The 26829-nt window shown below is 39.5% G+C and overlaps 1 protein-coding gene across 20 annotated transcripts in view; it reads left to right on the top strand.

Annotated features, from left to right (window-relative positions):
- The window catches only part of SPIDR (scaffold protein involved in DNA repair), a 491719-nt gene that overhangs the window by 178787 nt on the left and 286103 nt on the right, over window positions 1-26829 (top strand). For all 20 annotated transcript variants that reach the window (XR_010127196.1, XR_010127198.1, XR_010127197.1 and 17 more), the window contains one exon: window positions 14042-14261. Coding sequence is in view for 17 of the 20 variants with exons in the window: in XM_054498098.2 (XP_054354073.1) it covers window positions 14042-14261 (220 nt within the window). In the remaining 3 variants the exon portion in view is untranslated. The remainder of the gene's footprint in view (window positions 1-14041; window positions 14262-26829) is intronic.

Here is a 26829-nt window from a genome sequence, read left to right on the forward strand (position 1 = left end):
TTTTAGACTTTCTTCACATTATATAATGGTTTGGAAATATTTGTAAATATTATAAATATAAAATAAATTGTCAGAAGCAGTTAACAAGGATTACCATTGGAAAAGGGTTGGGACAGGGTTTTTTTTTTTTTTTTAAATATGCCTTTTACAAAAAAAGAAATTTATCAAAATCAAATATTGTTTTTACCATTATAGGGAGATAGATGTGAAGTGATAGAAAACTCCACCCTGAATTTTACTTATGAAGTACTAAAAAATTAATACTTCTATGTCAAGAAGTGAAAAATTCAATAACAAGACTGGTTTCTATAGTGCAGTAGTTTTCCAGAATGAGGAGTGTAGTGATCCTTTTTCCTTGGACAAGATTGTCAACAGCCTGACAGGCTTGGTATGTAGTCTCCAATACTTCTGCACCCTCCTTGTTACCTGTGTGAACCTTAGGTGAGTGTCTCTGTGCACCAGATGCAGGGGAACGGGGAGGCTGGGGCGGCCCTGACCGTCAGGCTACCTCAGGAGCAGTGGATGTGGTGCCCCACAGTGCAGCCCACAGAGTAGGGTTTCCTTGGTCTTGTTGCAAGCATGTAGCCAGAAATCTGGTCCCCCACCTGTTTCTTACTGCTTCCAGGAACTCCTCTGAGGCTGGGGGTCCCTGAGATGGGGTTGTGGTCCAGGGTCACCACTTGAGTGGCTGGGAGAGGAAGAATAAAAGTTGGGGTCGGCGATTTCTTTTTTCTTTTTGTTCTGAGACACGGTCTTACTCTGTCACCCCAGGCTGGAATGCAGTGGCACAATCTCAGCTCACTGTAACCTCTGCCTCCCGGGTTCAAGTGATTCTCCCGTCTCAGCCTCCTGAGTAGTTGGGATTACACTCGTGCGCCACGACGCCTGGCTAATTTTTGTATTTTTTTGTAGAGACGTGGTTTCACCATTTTAGCCAGGCTGGTCTCGAACTTCTGACCTCAAGTGATCCATCTGCCTTGGCATCCCAAAGTGCTGGGGTTATAGGCATGAACTACCATGCCCAGCCTGGGATCAGCAATTTCTGTACAGAAACTGGTGTGAGCAGGAGGGTGAACAAAGAATCCTGTGTAGATAAGTGGGTGTCTACAAGATTTCACTAATTTCCTTGATGTGGCATTTTCCAATAATTAAAGCCTAACTTGGGGTAGAAAATGGTAGACTGGTCATTCCTACCAAAGCAAGTCAGTTGGTAAAATAAGATCCCTTTATTTAATTAAAAAATAAGTGTTAGAAAATACATATGATCTAATCTAAGTCTCCTAGTATTATGTATTTAAACCCAGAAAAGGTAGGTGTATGGTGAGCTGCTTATTTAGCCAATTCTTGCCAATGTTTTATGCCTTTAAAATCTTTAGTTTCTCTGGGGATTTTTTTATGTAATATGAAACATTATTAAAAACAATTTGTTTTTTTAGATTTAAGAAATGTAAATAACACGGATTAAAGAAGGGTTGTTAATTTTGTAGGTCAACATCTTTTAAAAAGTCATTTAAAATTTGTCCTTAAACTTCTTTGCTACGTTGTCTTCTCCCTCCCTGTGTTTCAGTTGAAGGGATACTGCCAGTGCCCACTCAGCGTGGGTCATCTCTGATTTGGCCAGAGAGGTTTTGCTTCTGTTCCTTTTCTTACGTCCCCTTTCCTCTGGGGTCAGGGGAGCTGACTCTGGATTATCTCCAGCTTCCCTCTGACCAATAAAACCACAAAGCCAACTAGTGTTCAAACTTTATTTTTCCCTCTGTTATATACTTACCCACGTTTCAGTGCAGCAATGATATTTAGTATTGTTCTTTGTAGTCGTGGGCCAGAAGATTTTGCGTGAATACTGAGGCTGAACTATTCAAGTCAGGAAACAAACTGTGATACTAGTTTGTTCACTGTTAGAGGTAGGATTCCATGTCAGAAAAATCATAATTTCCAGTGATCATTTTAAGTTTGTATTAATGGAACAGTAAAGAGTTCTTCCTAGAATTTAATAATGCCAAGTTATTTGATAATTTTATTAAAAATAATGGTGGGACCTAAGAAATAGAGGAAGGGGTACTTAATACCATACTCAGTTCCCTAGCTAACGTATCTGCCACTCTTTAGCTGTCTCCATTTATACCTTTGTTCCTAGAACTACATTATTTCTTGTGAATTTTCATACCTAACGAACTATGAAGTGAGATTCAGTGATACCACAGAATTAAATGATGTGTTTGGATTCCCAGTGGATGTATTTCATCTGTACATTCTCCATTTCTTTTTCCATGAAAAGAAAAATGAAGTTCTACAGTTTTAAGATTGGTTTCTCATAGACCTGAAGTTTAAGAGATTCTTTCTTTCTACTGTGTTGTAAATTATCCAAAAATAAGACTGCAAAGTTAGTCTATTCTAAATATATAGTGGGTAAAACATGTTTCCTGTTGAAACTTGTTGATTTCTGTATGTGGCTTGATAAATAAAAATTCGTTCATAGGGTTAAATTGGGATATTGTTTATGATGAAAATTATCTATACATTGAAAACCCTGTTTTTGGCCTTAGGAAAAGTATTGATATTGGCAAGGGAGCATTTTCTTTGCTTGCTCAACAAATTGTCATTTTGACTCTCCAGCTTGGTTTGGAATCATGTTAGCATTTTTCCATGCTATGAAATTTTGTGTATGCCATCTTAACCTTTCCACTAATCTGGTTTTCCAAACTTCTTCAGCTCACTTTTATTTTCCGGAGGGTTCTAGGTTTTCTGTTGGGAACCTCTTGCCTTGAGAAGCCTGTTGGAATGCACAAGCCCAGACTGGATTTCTCCTTATCTTTCATGCAGCTTGCTACAGGGGGCGTGGGTCACAAGGCAGGCATCCGTGCTCTGCTCAGCCCCTGGTGAGGATCTTCTGGGAAGGTGATCCTAGAATGGATCGCTGCTTATCATTCAGTAGTTGTTATTTTTCTTACCAGATGGTAAATTTGTTTTTCTATTATATTATAGGGAACTTTTTGGCTGGCAGATGGAATAAACAAGTTCTTGAGTTAGTAAAATTCCTTATGAAGTTGGAAAAAAATGGAAACTTTTGTATTGTGAGAGTGATTTGAAAGAGTAGCCTGTGGCCCGCGTTCACTCTCCTTCCGTCCTAGTACTGCACAGTCTCATTTCCACCAGTGTGCGGAAATCGTCATCTTCCTGCGTGCCGCCTCCTTGCAGCACACGCATGGCCTGTCACCTGTCTTCCTCAGTTTCAAGGACAGCACTCCTTCTTGGTTTTCTGCCTGCTGTGCTCATTTCCCTGTATTCTTTGCACACTCTTCTGTGTGCTGCTTCAACATGGGCTCCTCAGGCTTCTGCCCACGCCTCTTTAGTTCTGGTTCCATGTACTCTTCCTTGGTATTCGGTGACCTTCATGACTGCTTCCGCCCAGTCTCTGTTCTGCTGGATCTCACGGCCCTGCCCCAGTCCACCTGCACTTGAGCGTCCTGCACTCCTCAGGCCCAGCATGCCCCTTGCCTTGCCTTGCCTTTCCTGTTAACTCAGCAGTCTTTGATTGGGCTTTCTCTAACATGTTTTCTGTTTTCTGTTTTTGGGGTTTTTTTTTTATTTTTGAGATGGAGTCTCTCTCTGTCACCCAGGCTGGAGTGCAGTGGCACAATCTCTGCTCACTGCAACCTCTGCCTCCTGGGTTCAAGGAATTCTTCCATCTCAGCCTCCCAAGTAGCTTGGATTACAGGTGCTCGCCACCACAGCCGGCTAATTTTTTGTATTTTTACAAAAAATTCCAGCCAGGCTGGTCTCAAACTCCTGACCTCAGGTGATTCACCTGCCTCAGCCTCCCAAAGTGCAGGGATTACAGTCATGAGCCATTGCACCTGGCCTCTCTGACATGTTTTCAATCCGTCTGGTCCCCAGATTCGGATGATGATTCCACTTCAGAGTCATCTCTCAAGCAGATCTCCTCATTTACCCCATTTGCTGCCACCTCTGCTGAGGCCCCTATTCTTCCTATGCCAGGATTGCCCTGTCGGGCTCCACCTGGTCTCCCTGCCACCAGCCTTCCCTTGTATTCACCCTATCAGGATTATCATCGTAAGAGGCAAAACTGATACTATTACCCTCATGTTTTAAGACATTTTCATTGACTGCCCAGTGTCCACGGGACAAAGCTTCATTACCTGTAAACTCTTTTATGTGACATTCTTTGTCACACACTCAGCCCAGCTGCCTTGGACTCATTTCTCACTGCCCCCTTTCTGTGGCCCCCCCACCTCCGTGTGCACAGCATGCAATATCTTCATGGGTCAAAGCCGTGGCTTTCATGGGATAAGCTGGGCACCAGGCCTAAGACATGCACTTTTATCTCTTAATGGCTTGTTTGTAACTATACTTCCAGTATCCTGTAGTTAATACAGTTAATTACCCAAAATATAAGCAAATAAGAACTGCACAAAGAGCTACAAAGATGTATAGGGCATCGCTGAGCCATGCCCAGTAATTTAAAAATGTTACAACATGGCATCAGAGTGCAGAAATAGCCCTCATCAGGCAATGTGGGTTCTGGTCCAAACTTGGCCAGGGCTGAAGACCTATGTGGGTTACTTCATCTGTGCTGCAGTTTTTTTACTGACAGAGGGTGACTTTGTTAAACCTTGGGTTATTTCCACTTTTTAAATTTGGTATTGCTGTTTTCCCCTGCCTTGTCTGTTATTCCCATGTGAAAGTCTCTCTCAGAGTGCTTTTTACTTTGTGTCTTTTAACTTTTGTGTCTTTTGTGTCTGACACTGGTGAGCCTTCCCAGCACTGGCGCTCTCTGGTCTTCTGCACACCTTTCAGGAGAGGCACTTCATGGTAATGGTCGCTCTGTGTTTTTGTTACTACATTACCTATTTTAATCCTTAAGCTAATTTCTCTTCTCCTTTTTCTTCTCTTCCCTACCTATTTGTTAAAATGCCATGGGAAGATGGCAGCAAGACACAAACACCTCCTTGTATCTAGGGGTTATGAATTTGCCATGCTCCATTTGGACTTGCCTTATTCTGGCTCATCATAGGTTTTGCCTGTTTCCACCCAACTTAGGATGAATTAGAAATTGTTCATTAGAATGTCCTTTATCAATAGTCATTATGGCAGGGGCCGGATTGATGTTGGAGTTTAAGAATCAAGGATAAAGTGACAGTGGGGATGCCCTGAACTCTGTCAGTTCATTAGTAAGCATATTTTCAACTCTCTGTGCTACAGAGATTCAGTGTGTTGGCCTCGTGGTAGAGAGGCTGGATGCCCACGTGCTCCTGGTATTCCTCAGGATTGTTTAAAGGTAGGTTTAGGAAGATTATAGTGACCACCCATAATTAGTAACTTGCTATTTTAACACTGGATTCTTGCAGTTTTTCCCAACGCATTTGTTTCTCAGTTGATGCCACATTTATAAAAATAGAAATACTTAAATATCTATTTCTGTACTTTGTCATTAGCCATATGACCTTTTAAAAGTTGTTTTCAGTGTGATTACTGGACACCATTTTAATCCTATTTTCTGAGCCAAAATTATCATCTATAGTTGTATGAAATAAGGTGTTTTAAATGAAGAAGTTTTCAAGAAAGAAGAACTCGTATTCTGGATAGTCAGAGTGGAAGGCATGGCTGGTCATCAGTGTCAGTGTGTGTGTTGAGCGGTCCTGTATGTATCACATTGTCCGTCTCAGCTCAGGCTGTCATCGCAAAATCCCACAGACTGTGACGTAAAGAGCAGACAGTTCTTTCTCACAGTGCTGGAGGCTGGTAGCCAGGGTGCAGCATGGTGGAGTCCTGGTGAGAGCCCTGTTACTGGTTTTAGGCAGTCGCCTTCTTGCTGTGTGCTCACAGAGCCTTTCCTGTGTGTGTGCATGGAAAGAACAAGTCCTCCAGTCTCTTACGAGGAGACTAAGCCTGTCAGATCAGGCTACCCTTATGACCTCATTTAACCTCAGTTACTTCTTTGGAGCCCCCATCTCCAAATACAACCAGACTGAAGGTTAGGACTTCAACATAGGAATTTTGAGGGGACACCAACATTCAGTCTATAAGACAACCCTGTTGCCTGGCTTAACTTCGCTTAGGGATCTGTTGCTTTTCTAGAGCCTTTGTATGCTTTATTCTTACGTGGAATTTCTTTTAAAATTGGACATTTCATTGCCCACTCACCTTCCGAACAGGCTGTTCCTACAGAATGAGTCACAGCGACTTGCCCAGTGGGAGGTGGGGTCACTGTGACACTGTGACCCTGGAGGCGGAGGTGCTCAGCTAGGCTTTGACTGCTCTTGTCACTGGGGATTGTGAAAACATTCTGATCGCCTGGTCAGTCTTGTCTACTTTTTTGTTTTTGGGTTTTTTTTTAAGAGTTGGGTTTCAGATTTCTGTTTCATGCTTAGAATAATTGTGGCTTTTGGAGAAGAATATTTTAAACTGGTGAAAAGGCAAAAAATGTGGAATCAAGAAGTGAAAGCACAATTGTTTACAGTTTAGTAAGCAGTTGTGGTAAAGAAATGTGTCTATTCATCATTGCCAGATGACTTAAAATTTTATGGGGAAGCATAAATTTTAAACAAAAATGAATTGTGCTCTTTATAGGATAAATGTGTGAATTTCTCCAGAATTTGTTTTTTTTAGATATTATAATCAGGATCTCCTGCTTACAGCTTTATGAATTTTATCCTGAAGTTATCTGTGAAATGAATCTGATGGCATCGTATAAGATTTACTCAGAAATTAAAATTTTGATTTACCAAGCATTAATAACACAATAATTTAACAGGTATTTACTTACTGAATACTTATGGGAGCATATCAGTGCTATGTGTTTGAGAATCATTGGTAAAATTAGGTGTAGTAACTTCTCAAAAGAAAAAACAATATAAACAAGTAAATACAATTAAGTTTTTAGTGCATGTTAATGAAAAAATGGTACAATACAGTGAATAGATAAAACGTCATTTGGATTTGATTTTGGAATGTATTATTTGTTTTTCTCTTTGGAGCATCATTTGAGTCACAGTTTAATTTGTATTCTCTGAGTACACGCAAAGTGCAGTTGAGATGAAGGGGAGATGGGTCAGGAGCATCATGGTTAGCAGTGAAATCAAGACTGGAAACAGAGTCCCCCACATGCTTTACATCAGTTTGTATTAGGATTCATTCATTTCTTACATATTTATTGGTACTGATCCAGGTGCAACACAGAGTTCATGGTTTAATAGATGAAATTGTTTACTTTTTTAAATCGGAGGTATAAACAAGACGTATAGTGATAACATAAAGAGAAATGATAAACTGCAGAGTGGAAAGGAGAGTCATGCCCAGGGAGAAGCTCACCAGGGAGACAGTGATGGAACTGTCTTCATGCACAATTGCTTATTTTTCACCTTGTCATAGAAATAATTTTAAATTGCTTGAAGGAAGCTACGGAATTTGAGGCTAGAGCGGTAAGAAGTAACAGGTAACAAAGGACTTTCCATACAATGGCAAGTAGTTTTGCTTTAATCCAGTCAGGGTGGCTATCATTACATCTACATTTAAGAATACCATTCAGGTGGGCCTTATGAAGAGTAGGTTGGAAGAATCAGGTACTAGACTGGGGAGGTCAGTTAGTGCCAGACTATTGTAGTAACTAAGAGTCATCTCAGTCTTAATGTGTTAAAAACTTATGTCTTGATACCAGTATTCTCATATTACCTGCACCCCCCAGAAAAGAAACATATTTGTCTAGAAATCTTTACTGTCTCAGTAAATGTTAATTCTGTTCTTATTCTTGCTCAGGCCAAAAACACTGGAGTCATTCTTGTACTCTGTCTCATATTCACTCCTAGTCCATTAACAAGTCCTATTGGCTCTACCTTCAAAGAATTATCTAGAATCTGAGCATTTCTTACCTCTCCTGTCACTCCCTAGATCCCAGACACCATCATCCATCCTGGATTGCTGCAGACCCTCCTAACTAGCTTCCCTCCTTAATCCCTTGTCCTCTTCAGTCTGGTCTCAACACGGCTCATCATTTGACTTCCCTGCTGGCTTTGCATCACACCCAGAGGAAACACCCTGGTTCACACATCTGAAGATAGAAGACCTGTTTCTTCCCTGCTCCATCATTCTGAACTGATTCGATCTTCTTTTTCCCTGCCCAGGCTCCAGCTGACCACATTTAGTCCTAGGCAGAACATGAATGGGCTGTTCTCTGAAAAGCTGTAGTGAACTTTTGGGGAAAGCTAAGACTACTAATGGGTATGTTGGGGCCACCAGAATGATAGTCCTTTTTCTTTTGGCATTTGGAAGGCCTAAATCATCATAAGAATTATTACAGTCAAATCATTTGACCTAAGTCTGAGATATTCTCATTTAAATGCAATCCTAAGACCCTGGTCAGATATTGAATTTTGTTTATATAATTGTGCTAATGTAACTTTGTCGATTATTTGTTAACTCTTGGAGTCAGACTATGGCTGGAGCACAGAGATTTGGCATAGGTTATAGGACATACTGTGAACATTAACCTTGACAATGAAAGTGGAATTATGTGGAATTAAAATTGTGTAGCATGTTGGGGAGGAAAAACGTAGAGCAGGGTATACGCCCTTCTTCATTTTACAATGCTAGGAGCCCCAAAATGCTATGAGAAGTCAGTAAAATAGTGCATAGAGTTCGTTAAAGATACTAAACTTCACAAGTAACTAACAGAAGCACCCCAAATAAAACCATTTTAGTAATGGATACATGTATTATTTTTGGGGGAAAGCTATAAAATACTATTTCAAAAATAGTAAAATGTACACTGAATATATAGCATGGTAGTTTGGAGTGAGTGCAGCAAGATGAATTATTATCATCACAGCTGGTGGTAACCAGTGTCAGAGTGTTTATTAAAGACAGAGGTCCTGTCCACATGGGAAGCAGATGGACTTTAAAACCCCCTTATGTCCATCCCTGACCCCTGGTGCTTGCTCATGATTCTGTGTGTGTGTATGTGTGTGTGTCTGCACACTCACATGCATGCTGGGTGAGAGTGAGAGGGAAAAGGAACGGTGGACACTTGATGAATTGACCTGAAGAAGACAAAAGTACCAGTTTCAGGGAATACTAGAACATATGTTTTAGAGCAAGATAACTGGGCAGGCTAGCCTTTTGGGATATCTTTGAAGATAAAGAGAGACAGAGCAATAATGTAGGAGGAAAATTCCAAATTACCATGTGGTCAGTGTTTGGAAAATGGACAACTTAACATTAGTGGCAATAATTATGTTATGAAAAGTATTTCTGTTAGAAAGACTTACAGATGTTCCTGCCCTCTATTAGAGAATAATTTCAGTATCTCTCCTCTCATACTAACTTGCTTCATGGAGAATAATTTCAGTATCTCTCCCCTCATACTAACTTGCTTCACTTTGTCCTTACTTGTATAGTTATTTGTTATACTCATATATTAATTCAATATAACCTGCTTAGGAAGACTTGAGTTGACATGAATATAATTAGACCCTGACTACCTGTATATTTCAACAACAACAAAAAAGGCATTTAACTCAGTAGTCACAGACATATTTTGTTATTCTATCATTTGCTCAATTTATTGTTTTGTGTTTGTTTTTTTCATTTTTTTTTTCTTTTTTTTGAGAGACAGGGTCTCACTCTGAGTCAGGTACTTGACTAGGGAGGCAAGTTAGTGCAGTGTTGTGATCATAGCTTACTATAACCTCAAATTCCCGGGCTCAAGATAACCTCTTGCCTCAGCCTCTCAAGTAGCTGAAACTACAGTATACTCCAGTGTGCCTGACTCGTTTTTATATTTTTATTTTTGTAAAGCTGGGGGGGTCTCACTGTGCTGCTCAGGCTGGTCTTGAACTCCTGGCCTCAAGCTGTCCTCCCGCCCTGGCCTCCCAAAGTGCCGGGGTTACAGGTGTGAGCCACCATGCTCAGTCATTTGCTCAGATTTGTGTGTGTGTGTGTGGCCTCTTGGTTGTTTAAAGCGAAAGACTTTTCAAAGAACAGTTAGCTGATTAAATAACGAATTCATGCAGTTGTTCAGCAAATGTTATTCTTGAAGTTAAATTCTGTCCATTTTTAACTAAGAATTCTGTTTCATCTGCTAGGCATATGCATGGATAGAAATTACTAGATCTCTTGGTGTATCTTCTTCATTGAATCTTTCTGTTCCTGTTTCTTAATCGTTTAACATCTTTGCTATTGTATATTAGTATTAGTGGTCTCCATTTGATCTTTATGGCACTTTCTCTTTGATGATTAACACTTGACAAGTTATCTTCTTTTTAGTGCAAGTTCTGTTGAAACCCTCACTGTGTCCAGCCACAGCAATAGGCCTCAGAGTCCGTTTCTCAACCTGAAGCATTGTCTGTCTGTGCATTTTAAACAAGCCCTATGTCTTAGCATAATGAAGTAGGGGGAAAAAACCCCATCACTCACAATTTCCTATTCTTAACTGGCATTTATCTGAGAGACATTTTGGTCCTTGGCTTGTAAGGATATTTGATTACTGGGATTAGACCTGCCAGTCATCCTCTCTGTTCTTGAGAAAGTCACGTGAGCAGCTAGCTTTATTTTTCAGTTTTCTCATCTGCCACAAAGGGAGATTAATATGTTCCTTACCTATTTCATAGGGTTGTTATGGATCAAGTATGAGAATGGCCTTGAAAATGCCTTGAAGAGCTGATGGCAGTGACAGTGGCTGCCATCCTTGCGTGGCCAGGGACTTCGTGGTACATTTGCTGTGTTTGCACCTGTGATTGTAGTGCTCTTGGGGTAGCTGCTACTGTGTCCATTTAAAACTGAGGACACTCTTATAAGAGAGATAAAGTATTTGGGGATTTTCAAGGGAAGGAATAGTTGCTTCTGGCTGGGATTCAGAAAACCCTTCCTGGACAAGGGGATATTTTGGCTGTCTTGTAGCAGTTATGGAAAATGTTGCCTGGTAGCACTAAAATGGCCTTTTATGTACTAGTCATCTAATTGCAAAACATTGTTCTTTGTTTGTAAAATGAGTATATCCCCTGCTTGGATTAAAAGCTTGCTTCTGCCAGGCATGGTGGCTCACACCTGTAATCCCAGCACTTTGAGAGGCTGAGGCAGGAAGATCACTTGAGCCCAGGACTTCAAGACCAGCCTGGGCAATAAAGTGAGACCCTGTCTCTCCAAAAAAATAAGAAAATTAGCTGGATGTTATGGTGGTGCCAGCCTGTCATCCCAGCTACTTGAGAGGCTGAGGTTGGAGGAGCCCTTGAGCCCAGGTTATTGAGGCTGCAGTAAGCCAAGGTCATACCATTGTACTCCAGCCTGGGCGACAGAGCAAGACCCTGTCTCCAAAAATAAAATAAAAGCTTGCCTCAAGCACATTTTTGGTATAAGTTGTCCCTTGCTTTTTTCTCTCTCAGACAAGGAGGAGCTTACCCTGCTTAATTTTCTCCTGGGAAGGAAGGCCCTGGAGGATGTTTTGTAGAAAGAGCTTTAGAATGCTCAGTGTAAAGGGTAGCCCTGTCCCTGACCTAGTGTCACAGCCGTGGGCGCGCCGCTCAGTATTGCTTCCAAGGCCTATTTAGTCACCGCATGAGCTGCTGTGTGCAGCACTGCAGTGATAGCCAACATCATAAAATGTTATTCTACAAGTTATTTGGTGCTATAGATCTTGATCAAAATTCATAGTTACTGGAATATTGTCAAGATTCATCATAGAAATCTTTGAAGAAACTGTAGTCAGGCAGTATGATGTATCTTAGGTACATAAGTATTTCTTCTGTAATACTATTTATGTATTTCTATAATAGCCTGCATTTATAAAATCTGTCAGGCTCTATGGGGACTTGAGCTGCCCAAGACAAGAATTAGTTTCTGAAGAGAGCTTGTGCTGCTTGGGCAGGCAGCTGAGCATGGCTGGGGGCTGCCACAGTGCGCAGAACCAAGAGCCTGTGCTCAGCTGGCACACTTGAACTTTGAACAGACCCCTGGGTGCTTGAGAGCAGAAGTGGCTATGGAGCCCTGACAGCTGCTGCTGTCAGTGGGAGACAGGGGAGGTTTCAGGCCTGTGCATTGCTGGGAATGAGTCCTGAGTTGAGTATAGGTACAAGTTTTAAAAATTCTTAAATTATGTTTCAAAATGCTCCTGTGGCTGCTGTAGCTCCTCAATCTAGGGCTTTTCCCTTTGCTTCTGAAGACTCTAATACACACTGCTCTGGCTGCCCTGCTGAGGAAAAAAATTTTGTGGACTGAAGTGACCTCCACATTATCCTGATTTCTTTTCCAATTTACCAATTGAAGATGAGCTACTTTTCATTAACAAAATGCCTGTTGTGGCGAAGCATCTGTGTGTTCACTTCTTAGTGCCTTTCTTTACAAGTTGGTTTCATTCCTCTGTTCCCTCCCCTAGAGTGACCAGCAGAAGCTCGTTATATGCTGCTTGTATATTATGCTTATTCATATCCTTCCCCCATTCTGTTTTCTTGCCTTAAGAAATAGTTGTCCAAGACAGTACTCACGGGAGGCAAGGTGGCCCAGGGCCCAGTATATGGGCATGTGTCATGGACACCTAGATAAAGGAAGGGATGAAAAATTTGGGGTTGAATGGGAAATGAATGAAAAAAAGTGAGAGGGAGAAAGAAATAGATGATTAAAATCTTAGCACCGTCTAAATATTAATTTTTACTGTTCACTATTAACCAGTTGGCTGAAGTGGTAAAGAAACTCATATTAGTGAGTATCTATTATTAACAAGGCAGTATGTTGTACCCTTCATTTTTGTTGTTCTCAATTTATGTATTTTTTATATTTTTTTAATTAAAAAGCACAGAGAGTAATAGAAACACATAAGCGTGCTCACTGCCTAGAATTAGTAACACATGTCAATCCGTTGTCTTTTTTTTGTTTCCCATACTTTTATAATAGAAACAATATGACACATAAATTTGAAACCCTCTGGGTTCTCCTCCTGAGTCATACTCCTCTCTCTCCTTAGAGACAGTGGCTTTCATGACTTTTCTGTGACTCCTTCTATTTATATTTTTATACTTATCCTGTATTCATAAACTATTGTATTGATTTCTGTGTTTTTTAAAATTACATTATAGGTGTCATACTCTGTATATCCTGTTTATCCTCTTTCATTTCTTGAGACCTCTGCATCTGATTCTTAGACGTCTAGTTCACCTCATTTTGAGTGCCGTACAGTGTTCTGTTGTATGAACAGACCATGGTTTACCCATCTTTCTGATTTTTGCTGGGTGCAGTTTTCTACTCTTATAAACAGCGCTGAGATGTGTATCCTTGTTTAGGTATACTGGTGCATCTGACAGTTTCTGGGTACCTACCTAAGATTTCTGGGGTATAGGCTATGCACACTATCAACTTCAGTTATCTCATTTAATCCGAACAAATGTTTCCTGAGGCAGGTGGCAGGATCTCCATTTTACACATAAGACAATTTAACAGTTGAATGCCATGGAACTTGGCCAACTTAATAAGGAAACCAGTACTTGAATCCAGGTCAAATTTCACCCATTTCAATGTAGAGCTCTAATACCCAGCAGTCCACATAACTCTTCAACTGTTAGCCTTTCTGATCATTGGAACAGCTGCAGCCAGCTAGTAACATACATGATTTCAAAGCAGAGAATCAAAACAGATAATAAAGAGGAGGGTCCATCCTTAAGAAGAAGAATCCACAGTGGCCATATTCTCCTTGTGGTCATCAAAGGATTTGAGACTTGGAGTAAAAGGCATGCTCCTTAAAATGATGGGTCTAAGGTTTCTATTTATACAGGACTATTTCTTCATGACAGAAGACTGTTTATTTTATGTTGCTTAAAATGCGTGTATTAAATGCAACCTGCAGGTCTATTTTGATTAAAGAAAAGTGTTGTAGTGAGCATGGTAGTGTCTCTGTTTTACTTTGCAAAATGTGGAGACCATTTTCTCCAGGTGAAGAGTGCTATCTGCATGTGGATCTTTTTTTCATGACGCTTTATTCACACTTGAACCATCTGTCTTTTGACTTCATTTTTACTTTGTTCTTTTCTTCAACTTCTAGGTAGAAAATCTGGTGTATTAACTGTGAAAATTTTAGAGCTGCATGAGGAATGTGCCATGCAAGTTGCCATGTGTGAGCAGTTATTGGGGTCACCAGCCACCAGCCCGTCCCGAAGTGTGGCCCCCAGGCCTGGAGCTGGCCTGAAAGTTCTCTTCACCAAGGAGACTGCAGGCTACCTCAGGGGCCGTCCCCAGGACATTATCCGGATCTTCCCTCCCTGGTGAGTGCGCAGAACTTAATCCAGCAGTCACCAACTGTGAGTCAGCCTCATAAGGAAAGACATTTTTATCAGTTACATTTTTGTCACTTTATCATAGAGCCATGCCAGAGGAAGAGAGCCAGGATTGGACGTGGGTTTTCTGTCAGAGACGCACTGGATTGTCCCTGATAGCTCGTTTCTAGTTCTGTCAGCATATTTCTGATAATTTGGGGTGAGATGGTTGAGGAAACAACCATATTAAGATTCTTGCCCAAGTGATGTGTTATAAGATCTGGCTGTTTTTGTTTTTATATTTCTTAGAAAAATAATTTTGTTAACAGGCATTATGTGACAATAGGATAGCACACATTAATTAAATATTTCTTAGTCACTTTGGAGGATAAAAAGCATGAATTAAGATATACTAGTGTTTGAATTGCAGGAGCAAAAATAATCATTATTGGATCAGAAATTATTTTAAAGGATACCATGTTTGCTGTCTTTTGCAGTGGGATATTGATTTTTACCATGAATAGAAGAAAATCATACTACTTTTGAGGAAAAGTTTGAGCAGCCTTGTTTTAAGAGCTAATTATTAATTTGTTGGTAATTTTTTATAAGTTTTCATTTTGTATGTATGAGGAAGGGCTATAGGATAAATTTTTATAAATATTATTGCTGGATCAGTGCCTCTTTAATTTTAGTAGACTTTGTCAAATGGCACCATTTTACGTTCCCACTGGCAATGCCTGAAGTGCCTTTTTCTTCTCCTTTACAAACCTACTTTGTTGATCTAGACCAAGTTAAAAATTGGAAATATGATGTTTATCATTTTAATTTGTATTTCTCTTATATAAAATGGGCTTAGGCATTTTTCTACATGTTTAAGAATCACTTGTATTTCATTTTATATCCATTGATAGCTTTTGACCTTTCTTCTCTTAGACTCTTGGTCCTAGTGATTTCTACCATCTTTTTATAAATGATTTTAAAAAAAAGTAGCGCCTTGTCAGTCATATACATTTTCAGTTAGTTCGTTCCCCATTTATCATTTGACTTTTGACATTTTTAGGAGGCAGGGGTTTGTTTTGTTGCTTTGTTTTTGATGAGCAGAACTTTTCTGTTTTTCTTTAGTTGATTTTAGCCATCTTTTATAGCTTATGAGTTTTGTATCATAGATAGAAAGGTTTTCCTTACTATGAGGTGTAAAAGTTATTCTATGTTTTATTCTAAGACTTTCATGGATTTAAAAATTTTACATTTAAATCTTTTGACACTCCTGGAATTTATCTTTATGTGTAATATGTGAGGTAGTGAATGCAATTTTATTTTTTTCCAAATGGCCACCAGGAGTCCCAACGTTATTTATTGAACATTCTGTTTTTTCTTCATACAATTTTAATGCTGCCTTTATCATGTACTAAATACCTACATATATTTTGGGCTATTTACTCTTTTAATGTAACTGTATTTGCACATGCAAGTATTATACTATTTCAATTACTATAGTTTTATATTGTGTTTTAATAACTGCTAGGACTACTCACATCTCATTAAGCTTAATTTTTAGAACTTTCCTCCTAATAATTGCTTCCTTTTTTGCTTTAAATATTTGCCTTAAATATGCATTGTAAAAGTTAAAACAATTCAGAAATATATAACTTAGAAAGTGAATCCTCTTACCCTCACCTCTTCAGTTAATCACACTCATTCTAGATGACCACTGTTAACAATTTGGAGTATAATCTTCCAGCATTTTTTAATTCTTGAATATTCAATTATGTATTTAACACATCCCAGTGACTGTACATAATCTATATGTAAGTTATGTAATCCTGCCTATTTTTCTATAATAACTTTAGGTTTAACTTACTGGATTAAAAACAGATTGATAGGTTTTGTAGGGTAGGTTAATCTCTGCATTCACGGAGTAGGGATTTAAAGGTAGCGTCTGGCAGGGTTCTGATGTGATGTTCCCCTCTCCGTGTTCATGGAGTGCACAGCAGCACGGGACTTCTATCAGCATCTCTTACCTTGAACCTGTCTTCCCTCCTTCAGAAATCTGTCCTCATTCGGATCTTCTTTGTTCACCCCTTAGTTTTACTCCCTTGTGGAATTTAGCTCTTTCATTAGTGTCTAAGTTCATTTGTGGTGGCAGAGTCTTTTATTGTTATTATTTTTAAAAAATCTCCTCCCTCCTCAGCTTTTTAAATTCTTTTTTTCTTTTTCTATTTTTTGTAGTGACAGAGTCTTGCTATGTTGCCTAGGCTGGTTTCAAACTCCTGGCCTCAAGCAGTCCTCCCACATTGGCCTCCCAAAGTTCTGGGATTATAGGCCTGAGCCACCAGGCCTGGTCCTTTCTCAACTTCTAATTTTTTTGTCACACCTTTATATGTTTTAAAATGCATTTATTAAATGATCTTGTTTTTTTAATATCTAAATATGATTATTTTGCTTCAGGGAAGATGTTTTAGAGGCTTTAAATTTAGGACATTTTCTTGGGCTTATGAGAAGTAAAATTAGATCAAGATTATCTACAAAGATTTGTATGACCAAGAATTTCTAAATCCCACTGACTCCTTAGACTTTACAAGTAAATGAGTTATTATCATTAGACTTTGGAATGTTTGTAGGTCTGGATCTTACCAAACAACCCCTGGATGTTACTCTCCACAGGAATGCCTGTGGGCTGTCAAGAGATTATTTGCCTATATTCAGCATATAATACTTAAGAAAACAGAAGAGGCCGGGCGCGTTAGTTCACGCCTGTAATCCCAGCAGTTTAGGAGGCCAAGGCAGGCGGATCATTTGAGGTCAGGAGTTCGAGACCAGCCTGGCCAACACGGCGAAACCCCATCTCTACTAAAAATACAAGAATTAGCTGGGTATGGGTGGTGCGTGCCTGTGGTCCCAGCTACTCGGGAGGCAAAGGTGAAAGAATCGCTTGAGCCCAGGAGGTGGAGGTTGCAGGGAGCCAAGATTGCACCACTGCATTCCAGCCTGGGCGACAGAGCAAGACCCTGTCTCCAAAAAAAAAAAAAAAAAAAAAAAAAAAAAAAAAAAAACACCTCATACTTAATGAAAGAAAACCAAAATAATTTTTTAAAGGACTAGTCTTTTTTTTTTTTTTTTTTATGGAAACTTGAGAAATAATAGTGAATATATTTTTCCTTGTGGGCTGGCTGTCCTTTTCACACTAGCACCCTTCTGTGTTCATTTAAACTGTTTTTTTTTTAACATGGGCACAGTTTTTTAAAAGAATCAATAGACTTTAGATACTCCTGTTGGTCCTGTAGTAATAAATATGAGTTTAGGTACAATGGCTGCTTACCCTGAGGAGCTCAGAGCCCTCTGTAGATATTACCTGGTAAATTCTCATTGGATTCCAGTAAGGTGTAATGCAGCTTTGCCTCTAGCAATCTGAAAATAAAGATAGAAGTAAAATGTCTTGCCTCCAATTAATTGCATTATGAAATAGTCATAGAATTATATAACAGTCACCAAGTTATAAAAAAATGCATTAATCTATATAATTTCAGACATATAAAAATAAAATAGTATAATGAATCTCATGTCCCATAGTTTCAACATTTATTAACTAATGAATAAACAGCTTTTACTACTCAGGCAAACTGAAAGCTTTATAATGATTCCAAAGAAACATCTCACCACTTGAACACAGATATACTAGAAAAAACAAATGAAGGAATTTACTTTAATGATATTGGGGAGAGAGGAAGGTAGAAACCATCTGCCTGATTACATCCTGCCATGAAATCTAATGCCAGAATGAGGGCGGGTGAGAGGTTAAGTGTGTGAGAGTGTGTCCAGAGACAACCAGGACACCTCTCATTCATTCAGAAGTATTTATTGGTATCCCCTGTGCCAGATACTTTGCTTCTCCTCAGAATACACATCCCAGTATGCTGGAAGAGTGAAGTCTGACTTTCCCTATTGTCATGAGTATACCCTTCCATCGGTCCATTCATATCGTCATCTTTTTAGTCAATACTTAGTATTCCGCTATATGGATATGTGATAATTTAAACATCCTCTTATTTAGAATTGTTAAGGTTGCTTTCTATTTTTTAGCTGTTTTAAACACTGCTTGGGTGAAATATTTATCATTATACCTCCCTTCTGATTTGCTTCTTAGACTATTTCTAGAAGTAGAAATTATTGGTCATAGAATACCAGTGGGTTTTGAGCCTTTTGATATATGATTTCCATAGTAACCTGTAAAGGATGAAGCTGTCTAAGCTGCTGTGCCAGTTTCTCATCACACCACACTCAACATTTTTTATGGCTGCACAGTGTGATATAGTTTTTAAAACACTTTCCATATTCTCAGGATGTGGTACATACTGGTTCTTTTACTATCATAAACAGCTATGTAGTAGATATTGTTATATATGTAGTTTGGTATGTACTTCAGATATTGTTTCAAAGTAGCTTTTAGGAACTCTTAGTGTAGTAAAGGGTATGTGTTTTGTTTTTGCTGTTGCTGCTTTGACTCTTTGATATTGTTAAGTCATCTGTAAACCTCATAGTAGAGTCTTTGCAGCTAGTCACATCAAATATAGACCACTTCATTTTACTATGCTTTTTTGCTTGTATAGCACTAAACACATGTTGCACTTTTTACAAATTGAAGGTTTGTCAACCCTGAATCCAACAAGTCTACCAGTGCCATTTTTCTAACAGCATGTGCTCACCTCCTGTCTCTATATCACATTTGAATAATTATCCCAATATTTTAGAGTTTCTCATAATTATTATCTATTATGGTGATCTGTGATAAGTGATATTTAATATTACTGTTGTAATTATTTTGAGGTGCCATGAACCGTGGCCATATAGGATGGCAAACTTAATTGATAAATACTGTGTGTGCTCTAACTGCTCCATTGACCGGATGTTCCCCCATCTTACTTTCTCTCCTCAGACCTCCCTATTCCATGAGACACAACAGTATTGAAATCTGGCCAATTAATCACCCTAATATGCCCTCTAAGTGTTCACATGAAAGGAAGAATTGCACATCTTTTACTTTAAACCAAAAGCTAGAAATTATTAAGCTTAGTGAGGAAAGCATGTCAAAAGGCAAGGTAAGCTAAAATCTAGGCCTCTTGTGCCAGTTAGGCTTCTTGTGCCAGTTAGACAAGTTATGAATGAAAAGGAAAAGTTCTTGAAGGAAATTAAAAGTGCTATTCCAGTGAGCACACAAATATTGAGAAAGCAAAGCTGCCTTATTGCTAATATGGAGAAAGTTTGAGTTGTCTGGATAGAAGCTCAAACAAGCCATGACATTCCCTTAAACCAAAGCCTAATCCAGAGCAAGACCCTAACCTTCTACAATTCTTTGAAGCCTGAGAGAGGTGAGGAAGCTTCAGAAGAAAAATTGAAGCTAGCAGAAGTTGATTCATGAGATTTAAGAAACTACCCCATAACATAAAATTACAAGATGAAGTAGCAAGTGCTGACGGAGAAACTGCAGCAAATTATCCAGAAGATATAGCTAAGATCATGGATGAAGGTGGCTACGCTAAACAACAGATTTTCAGTGTAGATGAAACAGCTTTATATTCAAAGAAGATGTCACCTAGGACTTTAATAGCTGGCAAGGAAAAGTCATTGCCTGGCTTCAAAGCTTCCAAGGATAGGCTGACTCTTTTATTAAGGTCTAATACAGCTGGTGACTTTAAATTGAAGCCAATGTTCATTTACCATTTTGAAAATTCTAGGGTCTTTAAGAATTATGCTAAATCTACTCTGCTTGTGCTCTATAAATGGAACAATAAAACCTGGATGACAGCACATCTGTTTACAGAATGGTTTACTGAATACTTTAAGCCAAACTTTTGAGACCTACTACTAAGAAAAAAAAATTTCTTTTAAAATACTACCCCTCATTGACAATGCACCTAGTCAGCCAAGAGCTCTAGATGTACAAGGAGATGAACGTTGTTTTCATGACTGCTAACACAACATCCATTCTGCAACCTGTGGATCAAGGGGTAATTCTGACTTTTCAAGTCTTGCTTATAACTGCCATAGATAATGATTCCTTTTTTTTTTTTTTTTTTGAGATGGAGTCTCAGTCTGTCACCCAGGCTGGAGTGCAGTGGTACAATCTCAGCTCACTGCAACCTACGCCTCCCAGGTTCAAGTGATTCTCCTGCCTCAGCCTCCTGAGTAGCTGGGATTGCAGGTGTGTACCACCACACCTGGCTAATTTTTGTATTTTTAGTAGAGACAGGGTTTCACCATATTGGTCAGGCTGGTCTCGAACTCGTGACCTCGTGATCCACCCACTTCGGCCTCCCAAAGTGCTGGGATTACAGGCGTGAACTACCATGTCCAGCCACCTTTCAAGGGTCTGGGCAAAGTAAACTGAAAACCTTCCTGAAAGGACTCACCATTCTACCTCCCATTAAGAACATTCATGATTCATGGGAGGCGGTCAAAATATCAACATTATCAGGAGTATGGAAAAAGTTGATTCCAACCCTCATCAGTGACTTCAGGGGTTTAAAACTTCAGTGGATGAAATAACTGCAGATGTGGTGGAAAAAGCAAGATAACTCAAATTAGAAGTAAAGCCTGAAGATGGGACTGAATTGCTAAAATCTCCTAACTTTAATGGATGAGGAGTTGGTTCTTATGAATGAGCAAAGAAACTGTTTTTTTGTTTTGTTTTGTTTTGTTTGGTTTTTTGAGACAGAGTCTTGCTCTGTCAGCCGGGCTGAAGTGCAGTGGCACAGTCTCGGCTCACTGCAACCTCCGCCTCCTGGGCTCAAGCAATTCTTCTACCTCAGCCTCCCTAGTAGCTGGGATTACAGGCGTGTTCCACCACGCCCGGCTAATTTTTGTATTTTTAGTAGAGATGGGGTTTCACCATGTTGGTCAGGCTGGTCTCGAACTCCTGACCTCAGGTAATCCGCCTGCCTCAGCCTCCCAAAGTGCTGGGACTACAGGCGTGAGCCACTGCGCCTGGCCAGAAACTGGTTTCTTTAGATGGAATATATTCCTGGTGAAGATGCTGTGAACATTGTTGAGAGGACAACAAAGAATTTAGAGTACTCCATAAACTTAATTGATAAAGCAGCATCAGGTTTGAGAGGATTTACTGCAACTGAAAGAGGTTCCAGTAATACCATCAAACAGTATCTCATGCTACAGAGAAATCTTTCTAGAAAGGAAGAGTCAGTTGATGCAGCAAACTTTATTGTTCTCTAAGAAATTTCCACAGCCACTCCAGCCTTCACACACCACCACCCCAATCAGTCAGTAGCAATCAACATCAAGGCAAGACCCTCTCTCAGCAAAAAGATTATGACTTATTTTTTTTTTTTACCAATAAAGTGTTTTTGATTAAGGTATGAACTTTTTTTAGATACAATGCTGTTGCACACCTTATAGGCTATAATATAGTGTAAACATAACTTTTATATGCAATGGGAAACAAAAATTCATGTGACTTGCTTTATTGTGATAATAACTTTATTGGAGTGGTCTGCAGCTATACTTCCAGTATCTCCAAGATATGCCTGTACTTTTTCTTATATTTATTTACTGGTGACAGCTTTCTTCTTATAGTTATATCACTTAGAATAATAATTTTGTTATTTCCTTCCCAGTACTCATGTTTCTTTATCTGATTAATGTCTTATTGCTTTGGCTAAAACTCTCAATTCAAATTTTTGTTTTACTACTGTATTCCCAATGCCTAGAATAATGCTTGAAACATAGTAGGCACTCAGTAACTATATGATTAATATTGTATTAAATCATCATGAAGATGTTGTCAGCCTTGTTTATCCTCCCTAATTGAATGAGACTTTGTTGATTTGTACATTCATTTAAAAAGATTTACTGAATGTTTACTTACTTACTCTTTAATAAGCCTTGTACTAGAATTCCTGGGAATACAACATTCAACATGAATGTCAGATTGTTTCTGCCCTTAATGAACTCACAGTGTGGTGGAAGAGAAAAGTAATATAAACAAGTTATAAAAGACCATTGTAGGCGTAGTAATAGATATCTGTACAGAGGTTGCAAGAGGATTGAGGAGGTACGCACAACCAGTAGGTAGGTCAGTAGGGTGGGTGGTTATGTATGTGAGTGTATGTGTGAGAGTATGTGTGTGTACCTGTGTTTATGTGTGTATGTGTGCTGGAGAGAGTACAGACTGAGAGATGTGGTGTCAGGGGTAGCTTCCTGAAGTTGGTGATGCCCTATCTGAGCTAAAAGGACTATGTTAGAAAGAAGCAGGGGAGGGACTATGAGGGCATTTGGAGTAGAGGAGACCACATGAGTAAAGACCAAAAAGTCAGAATGGCCTAGTGTAAGACATATGCAGGGGTATGTGTAGTGCTTTGTGTACGAAGTAGAAATTCCAAGGCAGTAGCAGCAGAAAGTGAATCTGGAGAACCTCCCTGTGTGCAGTGTTAACAAGCTGAGATGTACAGGAGAGGCATGATGATCTGATTCACCCTTTAAAGTCTGTGGAGGATTACTGGGGGTGGAAGGGCAGAATAAATGCATCTCGGAGGCTGTGGGAGTAGCTCAAGTGTGGAAAAAGGTGGTGCTTTGGACTATGATGGTGAATAGTGGATTTGGAATATATTTTGGAGTTAGAGGCAACAGGGTTTGCTGATGGATTTGATGTGGTATTTAAGGAAAGATAGGAAACAAGGAAGACAACTAAGTTTTTGGCTTGAGCAAACAAGTGAATGATCATGCCATGTACTGAAATGGGAGACTTGGGATTGATTTGTGGGGCCCAGTCAATGGTAGTTTTTTGGTGTCAGCAGTAATTAGAGCCTAGAGTAAAAACACAAGAGAGGTTGTGATTCCAAAAGAGAAACTCTGTCAGCTTGTCTGAGTTTTTAGTATAACCCATGTGTGGTAATTGGCAGAGGACAGAGGTAGAGCCCATGGGCCTATTCACAACTACTTTGGTTCCTGTTTTATGTTTGCCACATGAGATTCTTTGAAATAAATAAATTGCTGGCTCCTATTGTGGAGACCAAAGCAGTACTAAAGATGGAAAGTTTGTTTACTGGGTGAGATTATCTTCCTGTTGGGACAATAAGGAATTTAGTCTTTTCCATCAAAATTACAGGGTGTCTTGAGAGGAAATAACTAGGAAAGAAAATTAATGCAGTATGAAAAGGGAAAAGATATAGACTATGAGGATAATCTGGATAATCTGAAAAACTGGAAGGAAGAGAAGGAAGGCAGTCATTTATTCTACATGAGGAGGAAGTGAAGTTAGATGACACTTTTCAATGGGGTGTATCTTAGTCTGTTTTGTGATGCTATAACAGAAAACCTGAGACTGCGTAATTTATAAGCAATAGAAATTTGTTGGCCCAGTGCAGTGAATTATGTCTATAATGCCAACACTTTGGGAAGCTGAGGCAGGCAGTGGATTGCTTCAGTCCAGGAGTTCATGAGCAACCTAGGCAAACCCCATCTCTACAAAAATGCAAAAATTAGCCAGGCACGATGGTGCATGCATGTAGTCCCAGCTCCTTGGGAGGCTGAGGTGGGAGAATCACCTGAGCCCAAGGAGGTTAAGGCTGCATTGAGCCGTGATCACACTACTGCACTTCAGCCTGGGTAACAGCGTGTGAGACTCTGTCTCAAAAAAAGAAAAAAATTCATTTGTCCTATGGTTCTAGAAGCTGGGAAGTCCAAGAGCATAGCACCACTATTTGTTGAGGGCCTTTGTTTTTCATCTTCCCATGGCAGAAGGTGAAAGGGCAAGAGAGCACAAAAGCAAGAGGTAGCCAAACTTGCTTTTATAACAAAGCCATTCTTGTGATAGCTAGCCCACTCCCATGGTAATGACATAAATCCATTCAGGAAGGTAGCACCCTCGTAATTTATTAGGTCCCACCTCCCAATACCGTTGCATTGGAAATTGTTTCCAATGCTTGAACTTCGGGAAACACATTCAGACTATAGCAGGGTGTTCATTGAAATATGATTAAAGTGTTTTTTGCTCAAATAAGTTTGGAAAAGGATCCTCAAATGTGTACCAGTTGTGGTAGGACTGCTCAGAGTCTCTCATATGCAAATGTATATTGTTTTTTCCAGTAGAGGGAAGCAGAAATGGCAACATTTGAACAAAATATTAGCAAACAAATTACCATGCTCTTCCTAATCTAAGATACTGAGTAAAGAGAGCAACTGAGAACAGTGATGTCATGAAAATGGTGTAGAGTAGGAAGTTCTAAAAATCCATCCCTCTATCGAAATAACTACCAACCTGGAAGGAGCCACATGAAGTGCCTGTTGTGGAACTCTACAGTCCAGTTGAACACTTACAGCAAATATTAAAGTATAATTTGGAAAAATCACAGATGGACAATTCCAGTCTTCAGCAGGTAAGATTCTGCGATCCCTGAGGAGTGGGATAATTAGATTCCCAGAGTTTTTATAAAATACTACTCAAATGTCCAATTCTCAACAAAAAATTACAAAACACACAAAGAAACAGGAAAATATGGCCCAATACAGGAAAAACATAATTTTACATAGCCATCCCTGAGGAAATTGAAATATTGGAATTATTAGTCAAAAATGTGAAATCAGTTGTCTTAAATATGTTCAAGGAGTTAAAGGAACCCATAGATAAATAACTAAGGGAAATCAGGAAAATGGTATCAAAACAAAATGAAAATATCAATAAAGATACTGAAATTATTTAAAAACCAAAGAGAAATTCTGGAACTGAAAGTACAATAATTTAAATTTCAAAAACACACTAGAGATTGTGTGTGGTGACTTACGGCTGTAATCCCAGCACTTTTGGAGGCTGAGGTGGGTGGATTGCCTGAGTCCAGGAGTTCAAGACCAGCCTGCGCACCATGAAGAAACTCCATCTCTATAAAAAATGCAAAAATTACCTGGATGTGGTGGTGCACTCCTGCAGTCCAGCTACTTGGGAGGCTGAGGCACAAGAATGGTTTGAACCTGGGAGGCTCAGGTTGCAGTGAGTTGAGATCATGCCACTGCACTCCAGCCTAGGCGACAGAGTGAAACCCTGCCAAAAACAAAACAAACACAGACACACACACACACACACACACACACACACACACACACACACAAGAAAGATTTCACAGCAGATTTGAGGAGGCAGAACACAGGCTAACTGAACTTGAAGAAAAGAAAATTGAACTCTTTCTGTCTGAGGAGCAGAATGAAAAAAATGAACAGAGCCCGAAGGACCTGTGGGACACTATCAAACGTAGAACCCTGTGTATTATAGGAGTACCAGAAAGAGAAGAGAGGGAGGAAACACCAGAAAAAATATTTGAAGAATAATGGCTGAGGAACAATGTCTGCCACCTTTTGTGCCAGCCCCTCAGTGATCAAACGCAGCAATTAGCAATCAAAACACATAATCAGCCCTGGTCCCAGCAATCTGAACCAGGATTGTGGAGCTAGGGAATGTGGCATGGTAGTTGCTACCATGTGAAAAGGTAATTTGAAATTCTTGAAGAATAACATAACTCCTCAAATTTGATGAAAATCTTTAATGTACATACCCAAGAAGGCCAATGTACTTCAAGCATAATAAAGTCAAAGAGGTCCACACCAAGGCACATAGTAGTGAAATTGATGAAACCCAAAGACAAAGATGGTGTATTGAAAGCACCAAGAGAGAGGCAACTTGTTACGTATAAGGGATCCTCAATAATATTAACAGCTTATTTCTTATCAGAAACTGTGAGTCCAAAATCAATCAATCAATGAAAAAACGAAAGAAGCAAAAAAAAGAAACTATGGGGGCCAGAAAGCAGTGGGATGATGTATTTAAAGACCTGAAAGAATCTTCCCTAACTCATTGTATGAGGCCAGCATCATCCTGATACCAAAGCCTGGCAGAGACACAACAAAAAAAGACAATTTTAGATGAATATCCCTGATGAACATCGATGCAAAAATCCTCAATCAAATACTGGCAAACCAAATCCAGCAGCACATCAAAAAGCTTATCCACCATGATCAAGTGGGCTTCATCCATGGGCTGCAAGGCTGGTTCAACATATGCAAATCAATAAACGTAATCCAGCATATAAACAGAACCAAAGACAAAAACCACATGATTATCTCAATAGATGCAGAAAATGCCTTTGACAAAATTCAACAACCTTCATGCTAAAAACTCTCAATAAATTAGGTATTGATGGGACATATCTCAAAATAATAAGAGCTATTCATGACAAACCCACAGCCAATATCATACTGAATGGGCAGAAACTGGAAGCATTCCCTTTGAAACCTGGCACAACACAGGGATGCCCTCTCTCACCTCTCCTATTTAACATAGTGTTGGAAGTTCTGGCCAGGGCAGTCAGGCAGGAGAAAGAAATAAAGGGTATTCAATTAGGAAAAGAGGAAGTCAAATTGTCCCTGTTTGCAGATGACATGATTGTATAGTTAGAGGGCCCCATCATCTCAGCCCAAGATCTCCTCAAGCTGATAAGCAACTTCAGCAAAGTCTCAGGATACAAAATCAACGTACAAAAATCACAAGCATTCTTATACACCAATAACAGACAAACAG

The sequence above is a fragment of the Pongo pygmaeus genome, chromosome 7 (genome assembly GCF_028885625.2).
Source record: "Pongo pygmaeus isolate AG05252 chromosome 7, NHGRI_mPonPyg2-v2.0_pri, whole genome shotgun sequence".
Classification (NCBI taxonomy): domain Eukaryota; kingdom Metazoa; phylum Chordata; class Mammalia; order Primates; family Hominidae; genus Pongo; species Pongo pygmaeus.